This window comes from Arvicanthis niloticus, chromosome 6 (assembly GCF_011762505.2).
Source record: "Arvicanthis niloticus isolate mArvNil1 chromosome 6, mArvNil1.pat.X, whole genome shotgun sequence".
Taxonomy (NCBI): domain Eukaryota; kingdom Metazoa; phylum Chordata; class Mammalia; order Rodentia; family Muridae; genus Arvicanthis; species Arvicanthis niloticus.
In genome coordinates, this window is record NC_047663.1 from 47,465,052 (window position 1) to 47,486,372 (window position 21,321).

At 39.0% G+C, this 21,321-nt stretch overlaps 1 protein-coding gene and 1 pseudogene across 1 annotated transcript; both read right to left on the reverse strand.

The window, feature by feature from the left end:
- Positions 1 to 11,672: 11,672 nt before the first annotated feature.
- On the reverse strand, positions 11,673 to 14,078 carry LOC117710269 (glyceraldehyde-3-phosphate dehydrogenase pseudogene; annotated as a pseudogene).
- Positions 14,079 to 15,790: 1,712 nt separating this feature from the next.
- LOC117711519 (olfactory receptor 1P1-like) lies at positions 15,791 to 21,321 on the reverse strand. Its single transcript, XM_076936334.1, has 2 exons — positions 21,058 to 21,321; positions 15,791 to 18,158 (listed from the first exon to the last, which is right to left on the reverse strand). Exon 2 carries the CDS (start codon positions 18,069 to 18,071, stop codon positions 17,121 to 17,123), a length of 951 nt encoding a protein of 316 aa, XP_076792449.1. The 5' UTR covers positions 18,072 to 18,158; positions 21,058 to 21,321; the 3' UTR covers positions 15,791 to 17,120.

The following is a 21,321-nucleotide window of genomic DNA, read 5'->3' on the forward strand; positions in this document are numbered from 1 at the left end:
ATGAGCTTCATGTGGTCTGTGAGTTGAATCTTGGATATTTCAAGCTTTTGGGCTAATATCCACTTATCAGTGAGTGAATACTATGTGTGTTTTTGTGATTGGGTTACCTCACTCAGGATGATATTTTCTAGTTTCATCCATTTACCTAAGAATTTCTCAAATTCATTGTTTTTAATAGCTGAGTAATACTCCATTGTGTAAATGTACCACATTTTTGTATCCATTCCTCTGTGGAAGGACATCTGAGTTCTTTCCAGCTTCTGGCTATTATAAATAAAGCTGCTATGAACATAGTGGAGCATATGTCCTTGTTATATGTTGGAGCATCTTCTGGGTATATGCCCAGGAGTGGTGTAGCTGGGTCCTCAGGTAATGCTATGTCCAAATTTCTGAGGAACCACCAGACTGATTTCCAGAGTGGTTGCACCATCTTGCAACACCACCAACAATGGCGGAGTATTCCTCTTTCTCCACATCCTCGCCAGCATCTACTATCACCTGGGGTTTTGATCTTAGCCATTCTGACTGGTGTGAGGTGGTATGGAATTCTTATATTTACTACACTTACTTCACCCTAATTCCTTCCAACTCCCCAACACTAGGTAGGAGAGAAAGAGGGTTAGGGGGAGTAAGAGTGTAGATCTCTTTAGAATATATCCTACTGAGTTCTGTTGGGCCTTGGATGAGGTAACTCCATTTAACCTGCCACCTTCAGTCAGGTAACACACAGGTAGAGGCATGATTAACAAGTCTCTACCTCCAGAGATTTAAATATTAATGAGTTATCTAAAGGCCAGGGGCATAGCTAATTAAGTTATTCCCTCCCCCTCTTCCGCCTTCCTATAAAAGGCCAGGTGAGCCTGGCTTTTGGGGGAAGTGCATACCATCTATACCCACTCAACATGCCATGAACAATAAAGCTTTGGAAAACCAGACTCCACGTGTCGCCTGGTCTCGCAGCCAGATTCCCAGCTTTTGGAACCCTGGGTCCTTGCCGATGCAGCCACTGGCCTGCCCACCGTCAGCTGCATGAATGTGGGACCCTCTGCGGGCAGTGTGGGAAGCCCGCCTGAGATGCCACTGGACTCTCCCCACGCCCACGAGATTTTTCCCCACAGAGTTCCTAAGGGCAAATCCAATCTTTGTCATCAGGGCATCTCCAGATTTCCAGCAACCAACAATCCAGTAATCCAGCAATCCAGTAATAGCAAAAGCATCAAATGCAACACTATGAACCACCAGCAGCAGGGGGAGTAGCAGCTGTTGCCTCTTTCGGGGGCTCTGCCCTTTTTGTACCTTTTTAAGAACCCCCAGAATTCCAAATGTAAACTATCTTCAGCTGGTAGAACCACACCCCTGCCAGGGCACATGACAATCATAGTCAGCTGCTGTGGACAATCTGAAGCAGCCCCACATCTCACACCTGGGATTAAAACAAAAGCATAATCACATAATATTTCTGTGTTTTTAAGGAAACCAAAGATTTCACTACAGGCTATTATGAATAAAACTGCTATGGCCATAGTTGAGCAAGGATCCTTGTGGTAATGTGGAGCACCCAGGAATGGTATAGCTGGGTCTTGAGGTAGAACTAGTTGCAGTGTTCTGAGAAATTGCCAAATTAATTTCCAAAGTGGTTGTACAAGTTTGCATTCCCACAAGCAATGCGGAAGTGATTCCCTTGCTCTACCTCCTCGCTAGCATGTGCTTGCTGTTGCTTGAGTTTTTGATTTGGACATTTTGATGGGTGTAAGATGGAATCCCAGAGTCTTTTTGACTTTCATTTCCCTGATGACTAAGGACGTTGAACATTTCTTTAAGTGCTTCTTGGCCATTATAGATTCCTCTGCTGAGAATTCTGTTTAAATCTCTACTCCATTTTTTAATTGGGTTATTTGGTTTGTTGATGTCCAGTTTCTTGAGTTCTTTATATATTTTGGATATCAGCCCTTTATCAGATGTAGGGTTGGTGTAGGCTGCTGTCTTGTCCTTTTTTTTTTTTTTTTTTTTGCTTACAGAAGCTTTTCAGTTTCATGAGGTCCCATTTATTAAGTGTTGGTGTTCTGTTCAGGAAGTTGTCTCCTGTGTCAAAGTGTTCAAGGTTATTCTCCATTTTATTTTCTAGTAGATTTAGTGTATTCAGTTTTATGGTCATGTCTTTGATCCACTTGGACTTGAGTTTTGTGCAAATGCAAACTTGGACATGAGTTTGCACATTTGTGCAATATATGGATATTTTTGCATTCTTCTACACATGCAGATATCCAGTTAGTCCAGCACCATTTGTTGAAGATGCTTTCTTTTTTCTATTGTATAGTTTTGGCTTCTTTGTTGAAAACCCATAGGTATGTGAGTGAACTTCTTGGGTCTTCAACTTGATACTATTGATTCACCTATCTGTTCTTATGCCAATAACATGTGGTTTTTATTACTACTGCTTTGTAGTATAGCTTGAAATCAGAGATGGTGATACCTCTAGAAGTTCCTTTACTTTTCAGGATTGTTTTAACTATCTCGTTTTTTCCCCGTATATGTTGAATATTGTTCTTTCAAGGCCTATAGAAAACTATGATGGAACTTTGATAGGATTTGTGTTGAATCTGCTGATTGCTCTTGGTAAGATTGCCAGTTTTACTATGTTAGTCCTACCGATTCACAAGCATGGGTGATCTTTCTGTTTTCTAATATCTTCTTCAATTTCTTTCTTCAAAGACTTGAAGTTCTTGTCATAAAAGTCTTTCACTTGCCTGGTCAGAGCTATATAAAGATTTTATATTGTATTATTTGTGGCTATTGTGAAGGGTTTTGCTTCCCTAGTTTCTTTCCTAGACCATTTATCATTTGCATATAGGAGGGCTCCTGATTTTTTTGATTAATTTTGTACCCAGCCACTTTGCTGAAGGTGCTTCTCAGCTGTAGGAGTTCCCTGGTAGAATTTTTGGTGTTATATTCTACCATATGATCTGCAAATAGAAATGCTTTGACTTCCTCCTTTCTAATTTGCATTTTCTTGATCTATTTTAGTTGTCTTATTGCTCTAGTTAAAACTTTAGTAAGATACTTAATAGATATGGTTTTGTCTTGTCCTGATTTTAGTGAAATTGTTTTAAGTTTCTCTCCATTTAATTTGATGTTGGCTATTGATTTGCTGTATATTCCTTTAATTATGTTTAGGTATGTCTCTTGTATCTGTGATTTCTCCAAGACTTTTAACATGAAGGGATGTTGAATTTTGTCAGAGGCCCTTTCAGCATCTAATTAGAAAAGCATGTTTTTTTTTCTTTTTCAGTTTGTTTATATGGTGGATTACAACAATGAATTTTCGTATGTCGAACCATTCCTGCACCTTTAATATGAAGCCTACTTGATCATGGTCGATGATCTTTTTGATGTGTTCTTGGATTCTGTTTGTATTTTATTGAGTATTTTTTGCATCATTATTCATAAGAAAGATTGGTTTGAAAATCTCTTTCTTGGTTCAGTCTTTGTGTGGTTTAGGCCTCAAGGTGATTGTGGCCTCAATGAAATAAATTTGGCAGTGTTTCTTCTGTTTCTATTTTGTGGAATACCTTGAGGAGTACTAGCTCTTCTTTGAAAGTCTGTAGAATTCTGCACAAAAACCATCTGGCCCTGGGATATTTTGGTTGGAAGACTTTTAATGACTGCTTGTATTTTCTCAGGGTTTATAGGCCTATTTAAACTTTTTACCTGATATTGATTTAACTTTGGTAAGTGGTATCTATCAAAAATAATATCCATTTCACTTAGATTTTCCAATTGTGGAAAATAGGCTTTTAAAGTAAGACCTAATGGTTCTTTGAATTGGCTTTTGTCTTTCATTTCTGGTTTTGTCAATTTGGAGATTTTCTTTATTCATTTTAGTTAGTTTGGCTAAGGGTTTGTATATCTTGTTGATTTTTTTCAAAGAACCAGCTCTTGGTTTCGTTGATTCTTTGTATTGTTCTCTTTGTTTCTAATATATTGATCTCATCCCTGAGTTTGATTATTTCTTTTTGTCTACTTCTCTTGGGTGTGTTTTCTTCATTATGGTCTAGAGCTTTAATGTGTGCTGTAATGTCACTAATATGAGATTTCACTAAATTCTTTATGAAGGCACTTAGTGCTATGAACTTTTCTCTTAGCATTGCTTTCATTGTGTCTCATGAGTTTGGGTATGTTGTGCATTCATTTTTTATTGAATTCTAGAAAGTCTATTTTTTTTTTCTTTATTTCTTCCCTAACCAGAGATCATTGAATAGAGAATTGTTCAGTTTCCATGAATGTGTAGGCTTTCTGTCATTTCTGTTGTTGTCTAGCTTTAATCCATGGTGATCTGATAAGTTTCAGGGGGTTATTTCACTTTCTTCTATCTGTTAAAACTTCCGTTGTGTCCAAGTATATGGCAAATTTTGGAGACGGTTCCTTGAGGTGATGAGAAGAATGTATATTTTTCTGTTTGGGTGAAGTGTTCTGTAGATATCTGTTAGGTTCATTTGATTAATAATTTTTGTTAGTTTCATTACTTCTCTGTTTTTGTTTTGAGAACCTGTCTCTTAATGAGAGTGGAGTATTGAAGTCCCCCACTATTAATCTGTGTGGTTAGATATGTAACTTAAGTTTTAGTAATTTTATGTTTCTTTTATGAATGTGGGTACCCTTGCATTTGGGGCATAGATATTCAGAATTTGAGGGTTATCTTGATGGATTTTTCCTTTGATTGGCAGTCTATTTTATTAGATATTAAAATAGATACTCCAGCTTGCTTCTTGGTTCCATTTGTCTGGAAAATATTTTTTCTAGCCCTTTACTCTGAGGTAGTATCTATTTTTGTTGCTGAGGTGTGTTTTATGTATGCAGCAGAATGATGGTTCCTGTTTTTCCATAATTCTGTTAGCTAATGCCTTTTTATTTGGGAATTGAGTCCATTGATATTAAGAGATATTACTGGACTCCCCTTCCACCCTTCACCCAGATCCCTGTGACTGGAGCAGATACCCAGCTGATCTGCTCCCCTGTGGAAGCTGCGTCCAGAGGCATCATAGAGAGGCCATGGCCCTCAGAGTTGCAGACATCCTTGAGAGGCCACTGCCCTCAGATCTGCAGAAACCATGACCAGAGAGGCCACTGACCTCAGAGCAGGGGACACCGTATCCCGAGGCATCCTAGAGGAATGACTATACTCAGAGTAGCAAACACCTAGCTGATCCACTACCATGGAGACACCATATCCTGAGATATCCTAGAAAAGCCACTGTACCCCAGAACAGCTGGAGCTCAGGATCGCAGAGACATCCGGACCCTGAGGAGTTCTGACACAACCAAGATAACTGGAAAGGCAGGCTCCAGTCAGAATCAGTGAGTGCAGGTAGCACTAGAGCTAAGCAAATGGTGAAAGGCAAGCGTAAGAATGTAAACAACAGAAACCAAAGTTACTTGGCATCACCAGAACCCAGTTCTCCCACCAAAGCAAGTCCTGAACACCACATCACACCGGAAAAGCAGGATTCAGAATTAAAATCACTTTTCATGATGATGATAGAGGGCTTTAAAAAGGACATAAACAACACTCTCAAAGAAACTGAGGAGGATACAGGTAAACAGGTAGAAGCCCTTAAAGAAATGCAAGAAAACACAACCAAACAGGTGAAGGAATTACACAAAACTGTCCAGGATCTAAAAATGAAAGTAGAAACAATAAAGAAATCTCAAAGGGAGACTATCCTGGAGATAGAGAACCTAGGAAAAAGATCAGGAGTCATAGACGCAAGCATCACCAACAGAATACAAGAGATAGGAGAGAGAATCTCATGCGCAGAAGATACCATGAAAAACATAGACACAATGGTCAAAGAAAATATGAAATGCAAAAAGCTCCTAACACAAAACATCCAGGTAATCGAGGACACAATGAGAAGACCAAACCTAAGGATAATAGGTATAGAAGAAGGTGAAGACTCCCAACTTAAAGGGCCAGTAAATATCTTCAACAAAATTATTGAGGAAAACTTCCCTAACCTAAAAAAGAGATGTCCTTAAATATACAAGAAACCTACAGAACCCCAAATAGACTAGACCAAAAAAGAAATACCTCCCGTCACATAATAATCAAAACATCAAATATACAAAACAAAGAGAAGATACTAAATGCAGTAAGGGAAAAAGGCAAAGTAACATATAAAGGCAGACCTATAAGAATTACACCAGACTTCTCACCAGAGACTATAAAAGCCAGAAGATCCTGGCCAGCCAAGACTATTATACCAAGCAAAACTCTCAATCACTATTGATGGAGAAAACCAGATATTCCATGACAAAACCAAATTTATACAATATCTTCCCACAAATCCAGCACTTCAAAGGATAATGGATGGAAAACTCCAACACAAGGAGGGAAACTACAACCAAGCAAAAGCAAGAAAGTAGTCTTCCAACAACAACCCCAAAAGAAGATAGTTACACAAACATAATTCTACCTCTAATAACAAAAATAAGAAGAAGCAATAATCATTTTTCCTTAATATCTTTTAATATCAATGGACTCAATTCTCCAATAAAAAGATGTAGACTATTAGACTGGATACATAAAGGGGACCCAGCATTTTGCTGCATACAGGAAACACACCTCTGTGACAAAGACAAATACTACCTCAGAGTAAAAGGATGGAAAACAATCTTCCAAGCAAATGGTCTCAAGAGCAAGCTGGAGTAGCCATTCTAATATCAAATAAAATTGATTTTCAACCAGAAGTAATCAAAAAAGATAAGGAAGGACGCTACATACTCATCAAAGGAAAAATGTACCAAGAAGAACTCTCAATTCTGAACATCTATGCCCCAAATGTAAGGGCACCCACATACATAAAAAACTTTACTAAAGCTCAAAGCATACATTGCATCTAACACAATAATAGTGGGGGATTTCAACACCCCACTGTCAGCAATGGACAGATCATGGAAACAAAAATTAAACCGAGACACAATGAAACTAACAGAAGTTATGAACCAAATGGATTTAACTGATATCTATAGAACATTTCATCCTAAAACAAAAGAATATACCTTTTTCTCAGCACCTCATGGTACCTTCTCCAAAATAGACCATATAATTGGTCACAAAACAGGCCTTAACAGATACAAAAAGATTGAAATAATCCCGTGTACCCTATCAGACCACCATGGACTAAGGCTGGTCTTTAATAACAACAAAAACAACAGAAAGCCCACATATACGTGGAAACCGAACAACGCTCTACTCAATGATAACTTGGTCAAGGAAGAAGTAAAGAAAGAAATTAAAGACTTTTTAGAATTTAATAAAAAGGAGGACACATCATACCAAAACTTGTGGGACTCCATGAAAGCAGTACTAAGAGGAAAACTCATAGCTCTTAGTGCTTACAAAAAATAACTGGAGAGAGCATACACTAACACCTTGACAGCACACCTGAAAGTTTTAGAACAAAAAGAAGTAAATATTCCCAAAAGGAGTAGATGGCAGGAAATAATCAAACTCAGGGCTGAAATCAACCAAGTAGAAACAAAAAGAACTATACAATATATCAACAAAACCAAGAGCTGGTTCTTTGAGAAAATCAACAAGATAGATAAACCCTTAGCCAGACTAATCAAAGGGCACAGAGACAGTATCCAAATTCATAAAATCAGAACTGAAAAGGGAGACATAATAACAGAAACTGAGGAAATTTAAAAAATCATCAGATCCTACTACAAAGGCCTATACTCAACAAAATTGGAAAATCTGGATTAAATAGACAATTTTCTAGACAGATACTAGGTAGCAAAGTTAAACGAGGAGCAGATAAACCATCTAAACAGTCCCATAACCCCTAAAGAAATAGAAGCAGTCATTAAAAGCCTCCCCACAAAAAAAAAGTCCAGGACCAGATGTTTTTAGTGCAGAATTCTATCAGACCTCACAGGAAGACCTAATACCAATTCTCTTCAAACTATTCCACAGAATAGAAACAGAAGGAACAATACCCAATTTGTTCTATGAATCTACAATTATGCTCATACCTAAACCTCACAAAGACCCAACAAAGAAAGAGAACTACAGACCAATTTCTCTTATGAATATTGATGCAAAAATACTCAATAAAATTCTCCCAAACTGAATCCAAGAACACATCAAAGAAATCATTCATCATGAGCAAGTAGGCTTCATCCCAGGAATGCAGGGATGGTTCAATATTCAAAAATCCATCAATGTAATCCACTACATAAATAAACTCAAAGAAGAAAAGCACATGATCATCTAACTAGATGCTGAGAAAGCATTTGACAAAATTCAACATCTCTTCATGTTAAAAGTCTTGGAAAGATTAGGAATTCAAGGCACATACCTAAACATAGTAAAAGCAATATACAGCAAGCCAGTAGCCAACATCATACTAAATGGAGAGAAACTGGAAGCAATACCACTAAGATCAGGGACTAGGCAAGGCTGCCCACTCTCACCCTATCTATTCAATATAGTACTGGAAGTCCTAGCTAGAGCAATTAGACAACAAAAGGAAGTCAAAGGGATACAAATAGGAAAGAAAGAAGTCAAAATTTCACTCTTTGCAGATGATATGATAGTATACTTAAATGACCCTAAAATTTCCATCAGAGAACTCCTAAACCTGATAAACAACTTCAGCAAAGTGGCTGGATATAAAATCAACTCAAACAAATCAGTAGCCTTCCTCTGCTCAAAGGATAAACAGGTTGAGAAAGAAATTAGGGAAATGATACCCTTCACAATAGTAACAAATAAAATAAAATATCTTGGAGTGAATCTAACCAAGCAAGTGAAAGATCTGTATGACAAGAACTTCAAGTCTCTGAAGAAAGAAATTGAAGAAGATCTCAGAAGATGGAAAGATCTCCCATGCTCCTGGATTGGCAGGATTAACTGAGGAAAAATGGCTATCCTGCCAAAAGCAATGTACAGTTCAATGCAATACCCATCAAAATTCCAAATCAACTCTTCATAGAGATAGAAAGAGCAATTTACAAATTCATCTGGAATAATAAAAAACATAGGATAGCGAGAACTATTCTCAACAATAAAAAACTTCTGGGGGAATCACTATTTCTGACCTCAAACTGTACTACAGAGCAGTAGTGATAAAAACTGCATGGTATTGGTACAGAGACAGGCAGGAAGATCACTGGAATAGAATTGAAGATCCAGAAATGAACCCACATTCCTATGGTCACTTGATCTTTGACAAAGGAGCTAAAACCATCCAGTGGAAAAAAAGACAGCATTTTCAACAAATGGTGCTGGCTCAACTGGAGGTCAGCATGTAGAAGAATGCAAATCAATTCATTCTTATCCCATTGTACAAAGCTCAAGTCCAAGTGGATAAAGGACCTTCACATAAAACCAGATACACTCAAACTAATAGAAGAGGAGGTGGGGAAGACCCTCGAATACCTAGGCACAGGGGAAAAGTTCCTGAACAGAACACCAATGGCTTATGCCAATCAAGAATTGACAAATGAGACCTCATAAAATTGCAAAGCTTCTGTAAGGCAAAAGACACTGTCAATAAGACAAAACGGCAACCAACAGATTGGGAAAAGATCTTTACCAATCCTATATCCGATAGAGGGCTAATATCCAAGATATACAAAGAACTCAAGAAATTATACTCCAGACAACCAAATAACCCTATTAAAAATGAGGTACAGAGCTAAACAAAGAATTCCCAATTGAGGAAATTCGAGTGGCCGAGAAGCACCTTAAGAAATGTTCAACATCCTTAGTCATCAGGGAAATGCAAATCAAAACAACCCTGAGATACCACCTCACACCAGTCAGAATGGCTAAGATAAGAAATTCAAGTGATGGTAGATGCTGGCAAGGATGTGGAGAAAGAGGAACACTCCTCCATTGTTGGTGGGATTGCAAGCTGGTACAACCACTCTGGAAATCAGTCTGGTGGTTCCTCAGAAAATTGGACATAGCACTACCTGAGGACCCAGCTATACCATTCCTGGGCATATACCCGGAAGATGCTCCAACTTATAACAAGGATATATGCTCCACTATGTTTATAGCAGCCTTATTTATAATAGCCAGAAGCTGGAAAGAACCCAGATGTCCTTCAACAGAGGAATGGATACAAAAAATATGGTACATTTGCACAATGGAGTACTATTCAGCTATTAAAAATAATGAATTCTAGAAATTCTTAGGCAAATGGATGGAACTAGAAAATATCATCCTGAGCGAGGTAACCCAATCATAAAAGAACACACATAGTATTTACTCACTGATAAGCAGATTTAGCCCAAAAGGTTGAAATAGCCAAGATTCAACTAACTGACCACATGAAGCTCACGAAGAAGGAAGACCAAGTGTGCATACCTCGGTCCTTCTTGTAAGGAGTGACAGAATGCTCAAGAGAGCAAATATGGTGACAAAGTATGGGACAGAAAGTCAAGGAGGGGCCATCGAGAGACCACTTTACCTTGATATCTGTCCCATGTGCAGTCACCAAAGATAGATGCTGATATGGATGTCAGGAAGTGCATGCTGACAGGAGCCTGATGCAGCTGTCTCTTTGAAGGTCTGCCGGAGTCTGACATATCCAGAGGCAGATGCTCAAAGCAACCCATTGATGTGATCAAGGGTTTCCAATGAAGAAATTAGAGGACTGAAGGAGCTGAAAGGTTTGGTGCCCCCAAGAGGAGAGCAACAGAGCCAGCCAACCAGAACTCCCCAGGGTTTAAATCACCAGCCTGGGAGCACAAAAAGAGGCACCCATGACTTCAGGCATGGTTGGGAGAGTAGATCCTTGGTCCCATAAAGACTGAACACTGAGTAGGGAGGAATTCGAGGGTGGGGATGGGGGAGGGGGTAGGTGGGGACACACCCTTGTGGAGGCAGGAGGGGGGGATGGAATAGGGGGTTCTTGGGTCGTGGGGGGAATGGGGTAAGGGGATAAAATCTGGAATGTAAACATAACATCCAATAAAAAATATGAAAAAAAAAGAGTTATTACTGACCAAATAATTGTTAGTTCGTTAGTTTGATGTTGGTGGTGTTCGTGTGTGTTATTTATGTGTATGTGAGATTCTGTTTTTTTTGATTTTGCTGTGAAAGTATACATTTCTTGTTTTCTTGTGTGTAGTTACCCTCCTTGTGTTGGAGATTTCTGTTCAGTATCCTCTGTAGGGCTGGATTAGTGGAAAGATATTGTTTAAACTTGGTTTTGCTATGGAATATCTTGGTTTTTCCATCTATGGTGATTGAGAGTTTTACTGGGTATAGTAGTCTAGGTTGACATCGGTGGTCTTTAGGATATGCATAAGACACCTGTCCAGGCCCTTCTGGCTTTTAGCATCTCTACGCAGAAGTCATGTGTAATTCTGATAGGTCTGCCTTAATATGTTACTTGGCCTTTTTTTTCTCACAGCTTTTAATATTCTTTCTTTGTTCTGTACATTTCGTGGTTTGATTTTTATGTGGTGGGGGGATTTTCTTTTGTGGTCCACTTTATTCGGTGCTCTGTAAGTTTCTTGTACATTTATAGGTATCTCTTCATTAGGTTAGGTAACTTTGCTTCTGATGTCCCTAGTACCAGCATGGCCTGGGGACCCTTATGTTGGCTGGTCTCCAGAAAAGTAGGCTGGGTTGTGGGCTGGAAAAATGGAGTCTAGTAAGGCTGATGGGTAATTTTTAGGGGAATATGGCAGGCAGTGACTTGGAGCAGGGCCTTATCCTGGTTGTCTCTGGTGCCAGCAGATGTCTGAAAAAGTATTGGGTGCAGTTTACTGCTGTTGGGTATGGTTTGGCTGGCAGGGTCTTGGGGGATTGTGGTGGTACTTACCTGGTGTCCTTGGTGCTGGAAGGCCTCTGGGAAAGCAGGCAGAGTTGTTGTTCTATCAGTTGTTAAGTGAGGTGCTGCTCTGGATTCTCCACCTATACCTATGGCTTTGTCTATGTAGCCTGTTATGTCTATGATCTGTCTTTATATATGTCACAGCTCAGTTGCATGGTAAATGTACATGTAGCATGCCTGTGTCTTCTTATTTGGATATTGGCCCTATTACCACATAATATCTGTGTCTGTCCTTGATAAATTTTCTGTTGCTCTGAAATTAATTCCGTATGGAATTAACATATCCATTTCTTTTCCTTTTTTCTTCTTAAAATATTAATTGGTAATGTAATGCATTCATTCTATAAAGTGAGAGGTTTCTGATGTTTTCATTCAAATATAATATGTACCTTGACCATTTTCATGCTCTGTTGCCCATTCCTATCACCATTTCTGTTATTATTACCCCTTTAATTCACAAATAGTCTCCCTTCTAGTTTCATGGCATGTTTGTGCATGTGCATTTATGAATGCATGTATTATTGCTAATCTTGGTGGTCAACTTGATGATGTTTGGCTACCATATAGGAGACATACCTTTCGACTTGTCTGTGAAGGTATTTGCAGAGGGAATTAGTTGATGGGGGAAGACCCACCCTCAAAGTAGACAAGTTCCAATAGGTGAGCCTGACATTTTTTAAAAAATACATGGAGAGAGTCATATACAAACACCTGGCTTCATCCTTCCTAAACATCTCTCCTCCGTTGCTAACATCAGACTCAACTTTCTCTGACCTTCCAATGCTTACTCAATACCAATGCTTCTTTAGGGAGCTCTAGCCTTTCAGTGCCAAATAGGACCACAGGAGTATCCAGCAGGTTCCCTGACTCTCTAGCATCCAGACCACCATTACTGGACACTCCAACCCTTATTGTGTATGTTTTGAACTCTCTCTCTCTCTCTCTCTCTCTCTCTCTCTCTCTCTCTCTCTCTCTCTCTCTCTTTCTCTCTCGTCTTCTTCCCTAGAGAAACCAAGTTAATGTTTTTTTTCTAGTTTCTACACACGAGGGAAAAAGAGAAAAAGAGACGTTTGTTATCCTGGGTGTGGCTTGCTTTGTTTAACATAGTAATCCTCAGTTGGATCAGTGTTCCTGAAAATAACAGGATTCTGTTATTTTTAATGGATGATTAAAACATCATATGTATTTGTACCACATTTCCTTTATCCATTCATCTGTTGATGGTATAGGCAGATTCTTGACTCCTTGACTGTTACAAAAAAATGGGAAACAAACAAAACAAATACAAACAAAAATGAAATGGCTGGTTTACCTCCAAACACTTCATAAACCACATTAAACCTGTCTGGTCTAAGTATACCAGTTAAAAGACATTGATATAATTGGACTAAAAATAAATATTTCAATAGCAGGCTCACTACACTTTACCAAGGTTCTTAATTTAAATATTTCAAAGACTGCTTGCTTCATCACCTTTTTGATATTATTATACATGGCACCTTTCTTCAGGAAGCATTTCAGATCCATGACTGTGGGAAGGAACACACAAGGCCATGCTAGTGAGCTGCCTAGTCAGTTCTGGGATGGTCTTGCCTACAACCTTGGCAACATCAGTGGCTGCAGGGATGATGTACTGGGCAGCCCCATGGTCATCACATGGCAGAGTTTCAGAGTGGCCATTCTTAGTCTTCTGAGTGGCAGTGATGGCATGGACTGTGGTCATGAGTCTTTTCACAATGCCAAAGTTGTTATGGATGACCTTGGCCAAGGGTACTAAGCAACTGGTGGTGCAGAAAGATTTGCTGACAATCTTGAGTGAGTTGTCATACTTCTCATGGTTTACAACCAACACAAACACGGGGGCATTGGCAGAAGGGATGGAAATGATGACTCTCTTGGCCCCACCCTTCAAGTGGGTATTCTCCATGGTGGTGAAGACACCAGTAGACTCTACAACATACTTGGCACCAGTATTATTTATTTGATGTTGGCAGGATCTCACTCCTGGGAGATGGTGATGGCCTTCCCATTGATGACAAACTTCTCATCCTCAGCCTTTATTGGGCCATTAAACTTGCCATAAGTATGGAACTGTAGACTATGTAGTTAAGATTAATGAAGGGGTCATTGATGCCAATAATATCTGCTGACAGATGAGCAGACAGCCCTGGAAACCAGGTGCCCAATATGGCCAAATCCATTTATTCGGGTCTTCACCATCATGTCTAAAGGATGATGCTGGCATCATACTAGAAGATGTACTGTCTCTGGAACAGAAGGATCAGAGAGCTGCTTTGAATAATTTAAAATGGTCACACTAGGTATTACATTTTATACATCAAAACTCATCAATTCTACATAAAACAATTACCAGACTATGCTATTTTCACCATAATGTTTCAAATATGGTATAAAAATTCATTTTTAGCCATTCTTTATTTTTAGCTATTGTTTGTGCCCTTTCAGTAGACAATGCGAAAGGATGCACACCACTCTTCTAACTATGGTATCTGATACTGATTACTGTGAAGGCATATCCTTGCTTCTATACAATGATTCAAATCCACAGACATTTACTTGAATAACTCTTAGTGTTTCCATGAACAAAATAATTGTTAATTACTTCAGTCATTATAAAAAAAAACATAAAAATTACCAAGCACTTGGCCCCTGAATAGATAAAGGTCTATGCCATTTTAGTGCCATGCTGCAGTGTGAGCCTAAGTGATGGAATCTTGAGAGAGTGGTAGGGAATGGGGGTGATGATCTTGAGTCACACCCTTGGAACAGATCTACAGTAGTGGGGATATTTTCCTATTTGATTGTACTTGTATCTACAGTTCATAACTTGACACAATCTTCAAGGGGACTGTGAATTATGGGATTTATTTTTATCTCTGTTTGGGAAGGAGAAATACTGGATACATTTTAACACCAGAAATAAATTCAAGCCCCATGTTATAGGATAGAAGTTGGCTAAAAAAAAAGAGCTATAATTGGATCTGAGTGACAGAGGCAAGAGTTGTACTGAACACCAACCTGGTGCACTCCCCTGGGCTCTTTTGACTGCCACATTTCTGAAGGTTCTGCCTGGATCATGACACCACCACTGACATCTTCACTCGTGTCAGTGGCCCTTGGCTCAGCTCAAGGAAGCAAAACTTCTATGTGATCCATTAACATCCATGCCAATCTCTGGTGATGATTGCAGTCCTAAGGGAAGACTCAGAGGTGCATGTCCCCAAAGCAAATATACACCATGACATGTACAGTCAGCCAAGGTTTGACAAAATGAAGACCCAGCTAAGCCCATTAGTGGTACCAGTGTGTAAGGTTGCAGAAGGCCATCTGCTGGCTTATGTGCAACCTTTAAGGGGCCACATCCCTTGAGAAAATTATTTATTCTTTCTCCTTCAGTATTTATCAACTGCCAACAGTTCCTCATTAGTAAATGAAAATATATGTATAATATAAAAAAGAAAATCTGGAATAAAGTTAGAAAATAGTACACTTCCCATAATATTTAATTAAAATTATATTATCTTCTCATTATAAAGTATTCATGAATCTTTTTTTTACTTAAAAATGTGTCAGTGATTTCTATATTGTTGAAAGTTTTGTTTTTAACATCCCCAAATATGTTTATGGTTTATAACTTTTATGAAATAAATAGAAATAATTTTTTGTTTTCCTTGGGAAAATATACTTACTCCATTCAAGTTGAAAAGCCTTTGCCATCTGATATTGACCTTACATGTCAATATTTTCATTATTAATCCATTCTCCATGACCTCATTAATCAAGCTTTTAAACATTTATTAAACTTTTATTTTTATTCTTAAGTTTTAAACATCTTAAATTAATTAATTTGATCTAGTTAATTTATCTTATATAATTCATATATTTTATTATATATGATAAAATATGTTGATAAATAATAATACATTAAATTCTATAAAAAATTCACTTTCCCCTATTTTAAAGTGCTACACAGATTTTTAGAATTATGAACCCTGAAACAGACAGTTCTCCATGAGAAAAGTTACAAAAAGGATAGTCACACATATCTCAAAAGTGAGGAGAGATTCTGAAGACTATCATCAGACAGTGCCATTATTACAAGAACTTCATAGAGTGTACTGACATAAACATAAATGGTTCAGATCATCCACTCGATAGCCTCTGGATGTAGTCAGGAACTTTGTAAACACAAGATAGGAATCTGCCCTTAGCAGAACAAAGAACATTGTTTAACACAACCTTTTTGCAGGTGGAAGGAGTTTCCTCTAAAATGAAAAATGGTATAGTGAATACATAGACAGTTACCACCTAGTCTTTTATCACCAGCATCAGTGCTCTGTATTGTGTATAACTACATGTGCTAGGCTTTCACACATGGGCTCTGCAGTGGGTTTGTTTAAGCCAGTGTCACCACGAACAAGGGAGCAATGTGTTTCTAATGACAATAAAACACAAGGTCATAGGAAAGTAAGAATCGCTGTGGAAGAGAGGATGGAAAGAGTGTAAGGGCCAGAGAACCTGGGGGAACACTGCAAAACAATGTCTTCTGGAAATGACAGGGATATTACACCCATGAGCCTTCAACAGCTACAGTTGCCTGCACAAGTCTGTACCAGGTCCCACCCACAGTTTAGGAGCTACACCCAATCAGCTGCTGCTAATGAGGGAGAACCAATTTTTTTTATGGAAAGCAACTGTGGTAGGTTGCCAACATCCCAGTGCTCAATAGAAACCCCTTGTGTATGTGGGGAACATTAGTTTGAGTCAGTAGAAGATATATACATGTGAGTACATGTATACGTGTGTATACAAAAGATGAGGAGGACATGAGACTGGAATGTGGGGGAATCATTGGAGAAAGTGGATGGGGGAGGGTGGATATGAGTGAAATGCATTGTGGATGACAGTCTTCAAAATCTTCACTTTCTTTTGGACAAAAAAAATTGAATCTTCAGCTCCGGCATAATTGTCCCCATAGAAACAGTTGTCTTGTATGCCATCTGTCATTGACTAAACCATCATTCTGGGATACATGATTATAAAATAAATGAACAAAGAAGCCATTCATAGCAAATCAAAGTCTAAAGAAACATTTTCATTTTCCTCACATCTAAGAAATTTGAGGTGAGGAGCCAGGGAATGGGCTGAGAGGAAGCACATGTGGGATTCAGAAGGAGGTAGGAATTTCTGAAAGCTCCTCAGCAGAGCGGACCGAGGACACCTTCAGTTTCTCTGCATAAGTCACTTGGTCCAGGAGAAGACTTTGCCCTTGAGAATTCTGACCAGTGCTCCCTTCATGTCTTTGTTCCTCAGGCTGTAAATGAAGGGGTTCAGCAGGGGAGTCACCACTGTGTACATGACAGCAGATGCCGTGTCCTCTACCACTGAGTTAGAGGAAGAGGATGAGGGACACAGATAAGCCCTTATCACTGTCCCGAAGAACAGGGCCACCACAGAAAGGTGGGACCCACAGGTAGAAAAGGCCTTGCACCTCCCCTGTGCAGAAGGGACCCTGAGGATAGCTGACACAATGCGGATATAAGACACAAGGATGAGCAAAAAGGGGATTAAGATGACTGCACCCCCTAGGAAGAGAAGCACAAGCTCATTAATACGGGTTTCAGAGCAAGCAATCTTCATCAGGGGTCCTAGGTCACAGAAAAAGTCTGGAATGACCTTCTTAGAGCAGAAGGAGAGCCGGAATATGAGGAAGGTGTGTGTCATGGCGACAAGGTTTGTAAGGGTCCAACATGCTGTCACCAAGAGTGAGCAGCGCTGGAAGCTCATGATAATTGTATAGTGGAGAGGGTGGCAAATGGCCACAAAGCGGTCATAGGCCATTGTGGCCAGGAGGAAGATGTCCATGTCTCCAAAAGTCAAGAAAAAATAGAGCTGGACCAGGCATCCTGCATAGGAGATGGTCCTGCTTTGGGTGTGGATGTTCACCAGGGCCTTAGGTACTGTGGTGGAGGTGAAGAGGATGTCAGCACAGGACAGGCTGGCAAGGAAGAAGTACATGGGGGTGTGAAGTCGAACATCAGTACTAATGGCCAGGACAATGAGCAGATTCCCAGCTACAGTGACCAGGTACATCCACAGGAACAGCAGGAAGAGGATGTGTTGCTGCTGTGGCTGTTCTGACAGTCCCCAGAGGAGGAACTCAAAGGTGCTGGTCTGGTTCCCTCTTGCCATGAGCACAGAAGTAAGAAGGAAAGTCTTGTGTTAGGTTTCTGAGACGTTTCACTCCAGATGAGTGCTCAGCAAACCTTCCTCTGATCTCTAGAGAAAATGACAGTGTTTGCATCATAACCATCCTGTACATGTCTAGGATGCTTAATACAGCCTGCTGAAGATGTTCTTCCAGAAAGTTCAGCAAGATGCAAATGATGACCATTCAAATAGTCTTCTTGTATGCTTTTCTACATTTTATCTGCCCAATGTGTCTCTACTTGTACTATAGTTTTACTTAGTTATGCTCTGAATATCAAGGAAGATTTGTTCAGTCACTATCATGTGTCTTATAGCTGCTGAATGACAACTCTTCTCCTGGTTCAGTGCCAGATAACTAACACAGAAATAATGTTTAACCCCTGACAACCTTTCAATCTCAAGAGAAGGGCATAACTACCTACACTGAAATCTTAGATAATTTGGATTTGGTTTGCCATATCCATGCAAACCACTCTTGGATCCATGGGCAGCACCTCTTCTGATGCATCAGTGTTATAAACATAATATTCCCAGTCTTCTAGAAACTGTTTCTAGTAGGTAAGAAAACTACTTAGTGAAGACCTGTGATATCTAGACTACTCTTCAAAGCTTCAGTGAAATAGGAAAAAAGAAGATCAAAACTTCTGTTGTCTAGAATTGCAAAGAAGAAATTTTCCCTAACCTAAAGAAAGAAATGTCTATAAATGTACAAGAAGCTTCTAGAACACCAGAAATGTGGTGGACAAAAAAAAAAAAAAAAAAAAAAAAAAAAAAAGAATTTTTTTCTTACAATATAAAATCAAAAGACTAAATGTACAGAACAAAGAATGAATATTAAAAGCTGCAAGGGATAAAGGCCAAGTAACATATAATGTCATCCTGCAATAATAAATATAAGCAGTTTTCTAGATTCTATGGATAGTTTTAAAGATTAAGAAGGCCCAAGGATTTTAATATATCCTGGAATGTTCTCGTGTCAAAGATACCCATTCATCAAACTCTATTCACACTAGCAAGCATCTCTCGAGAACTTTCTGAGATTCTGTCTGGGGTTTTCTATCTCGTTTGTGTTGTTTGATCATTTATTTCCATTTGCAGCTGAGGAAGCTGGCACTCAGAGAGCTTGCCTAATGCACACAGAGACTTTTCCAGAACTCCAAAATTTCAGACTTTGGCTTGGACCATATCAAGTTGATTCTTGCCTCTCATTTTTAGAGGAAGCTAAAGTTGTGTCTCTCCCATGGTTAGAACTCCCTCTGTAGGTGGGAGCAGATGATGTTCTCAAGGCTAGAAGTGTGACATCCTCTCATGCCAATATGTGCTGTGAGCTGTATTAGGATCTATGAAGGGAGACTAGTCACTAGATGATAGATAGAGACTAGAGATATACATACAACTGATTTGCCCAATTTTGATAACCAAAACTAAAATTTTATAAAAATTACAGGAGTCAAATGGCAAAAACAAAAATATCTATAAAATATCTAAGAATAAATACAAGTAAAGCTTAAGATACACATAAAGAAAACAATAAAATTATATTTTAAAAAGGTGATTCTTTTTATTTTAAAAGAGAAGGATAAATACCCATATTCTAGAGTGAAAAAATTATTATCATAAGAATTCTAACCTTCCTCAAATCAAAAAATGATTATAATACAATTCCAATTAGATCAGTAGTCTTATTTCTTAAGTCTAACTTCAAATAGTGAGCCAGCTCCTCTGCATTATACCATTCACTTGATAATTCACGACACTCTCTATATGCTAAGGTTATTTTGTTTTCTTTCTTTTGATGCCTTTCTAAAATTATTTCTTTTATCTTTTGAGATTATAATATAATTACATCATTTCCCCCTTTCTTCCAAACTCTCCTACATACCCTCATTTTCAATTCCTTAACCAGGAAGATTTTCTGTCAACCCTTACCTAGAATTCATTTCTGTATATTGATACTCTTCCTTATATATGGGATATCTCTTCAACAACCCCTATCTCATTCCTTCATTAAATTTTTATTAGTTCCCAAAGACTCTAAAGCTTTTCCAGAACTGGCTAGCTAGCCTGAAATTAAATTTTACTCTCTGTATTTTAATACAACAATAATTTGCCACAATGATTAATAAACCCAGCTTTATCACCACATGTAAGGCGAAGCCTTTATCCATCAGTGTTGTTCTGCAGTGTTTGAGCTAATGTCAGGTACGAAGTGAGGTACAGTATTGCATATGTCTCCTGAGCCAGAAAGGCATAAACACTGGACATACATAGCTCAGCTCCTCCATTCTTCCCTCAAAAACTGGGGCACATGACAGTGAAAGAAACAAAAATCCAGTCACCCTGACTTTATGTGGAAAGTTCTGACCCAAGAACCAATAAATTAAAACTTTTTTTCCCTTCTGCAATTGTTTTCTATGGGCCAACTATGCACTTGTCTTAATGCAGACCCTAGTTTATAGGATCTATCCTACAGGCAGAAACTTCTCAGGCAAAGCATATACCATTCCCCTTCCAGAATACTGTTCTTTCTGAATGTGTGTTCTAGAGTGAGACTATGGCACTCAGTCACCCTAAAGGATTCCCTCCATATGAAGGATAAGATTTCTTTCACTTGTCTGTCCTGCCCATAAGGATGGCTCTGCCTCACTCCAGGCTTTTTGTTCTCAAAGCCTTCATTGGTCACATCAGCCCTCAAGACTTCCTCTCGATCAGCTCTCCCTGCAGCCTTTTTATCTGGACCCTCCCTCACTAAAAATGTTTGTAGACTGCACTGACTTCCTTGGAATTGCCTTTTGGCTGGAAAGACTGAGATGTATATTGTCTTTCCTTCCAAGGACTGCAGTTACCAGGACTTGGTTGCCCTTTCACTGTCTAATGATCACGTCTGCCCTCCTTTCCTTGTTCTTTGGACCTGGAAAGCAAGCCTATTTAATTGAAGGATGATGTTCCACCCCAGTTTTGAGCTCACCACATTGCTGGTGTCTGTCCCAGCCACCATCATAATGACCTGGTGCCTCTTCTTTAGTCCTCTATGTTGATTGATAAAATCTGAAAAATTTCCTGAGACTCTGAGACTGTTTCCCTTTCAGGTGGAGTCTAATAAGATCACAGCCAGGTGCCTCCTTTGGTACCCATGGAAGTCCTACACATCTCTGGTATCAGGACTGCAAAGTATGCTCTGTTTCTCAACATCAGGACCCCAGTAATACTCTAGTGTTCCAGGCTTGGGCTA

Coding starts and splice junctions, on each gene's coding strand:
- LOC117711519 (XM_076936334.1), bottom strand. CDS start 18,071: ATGGCAAGAGGGAACCAGACCAGCACCTTTGAGTTCCTCCTCTGGGGA.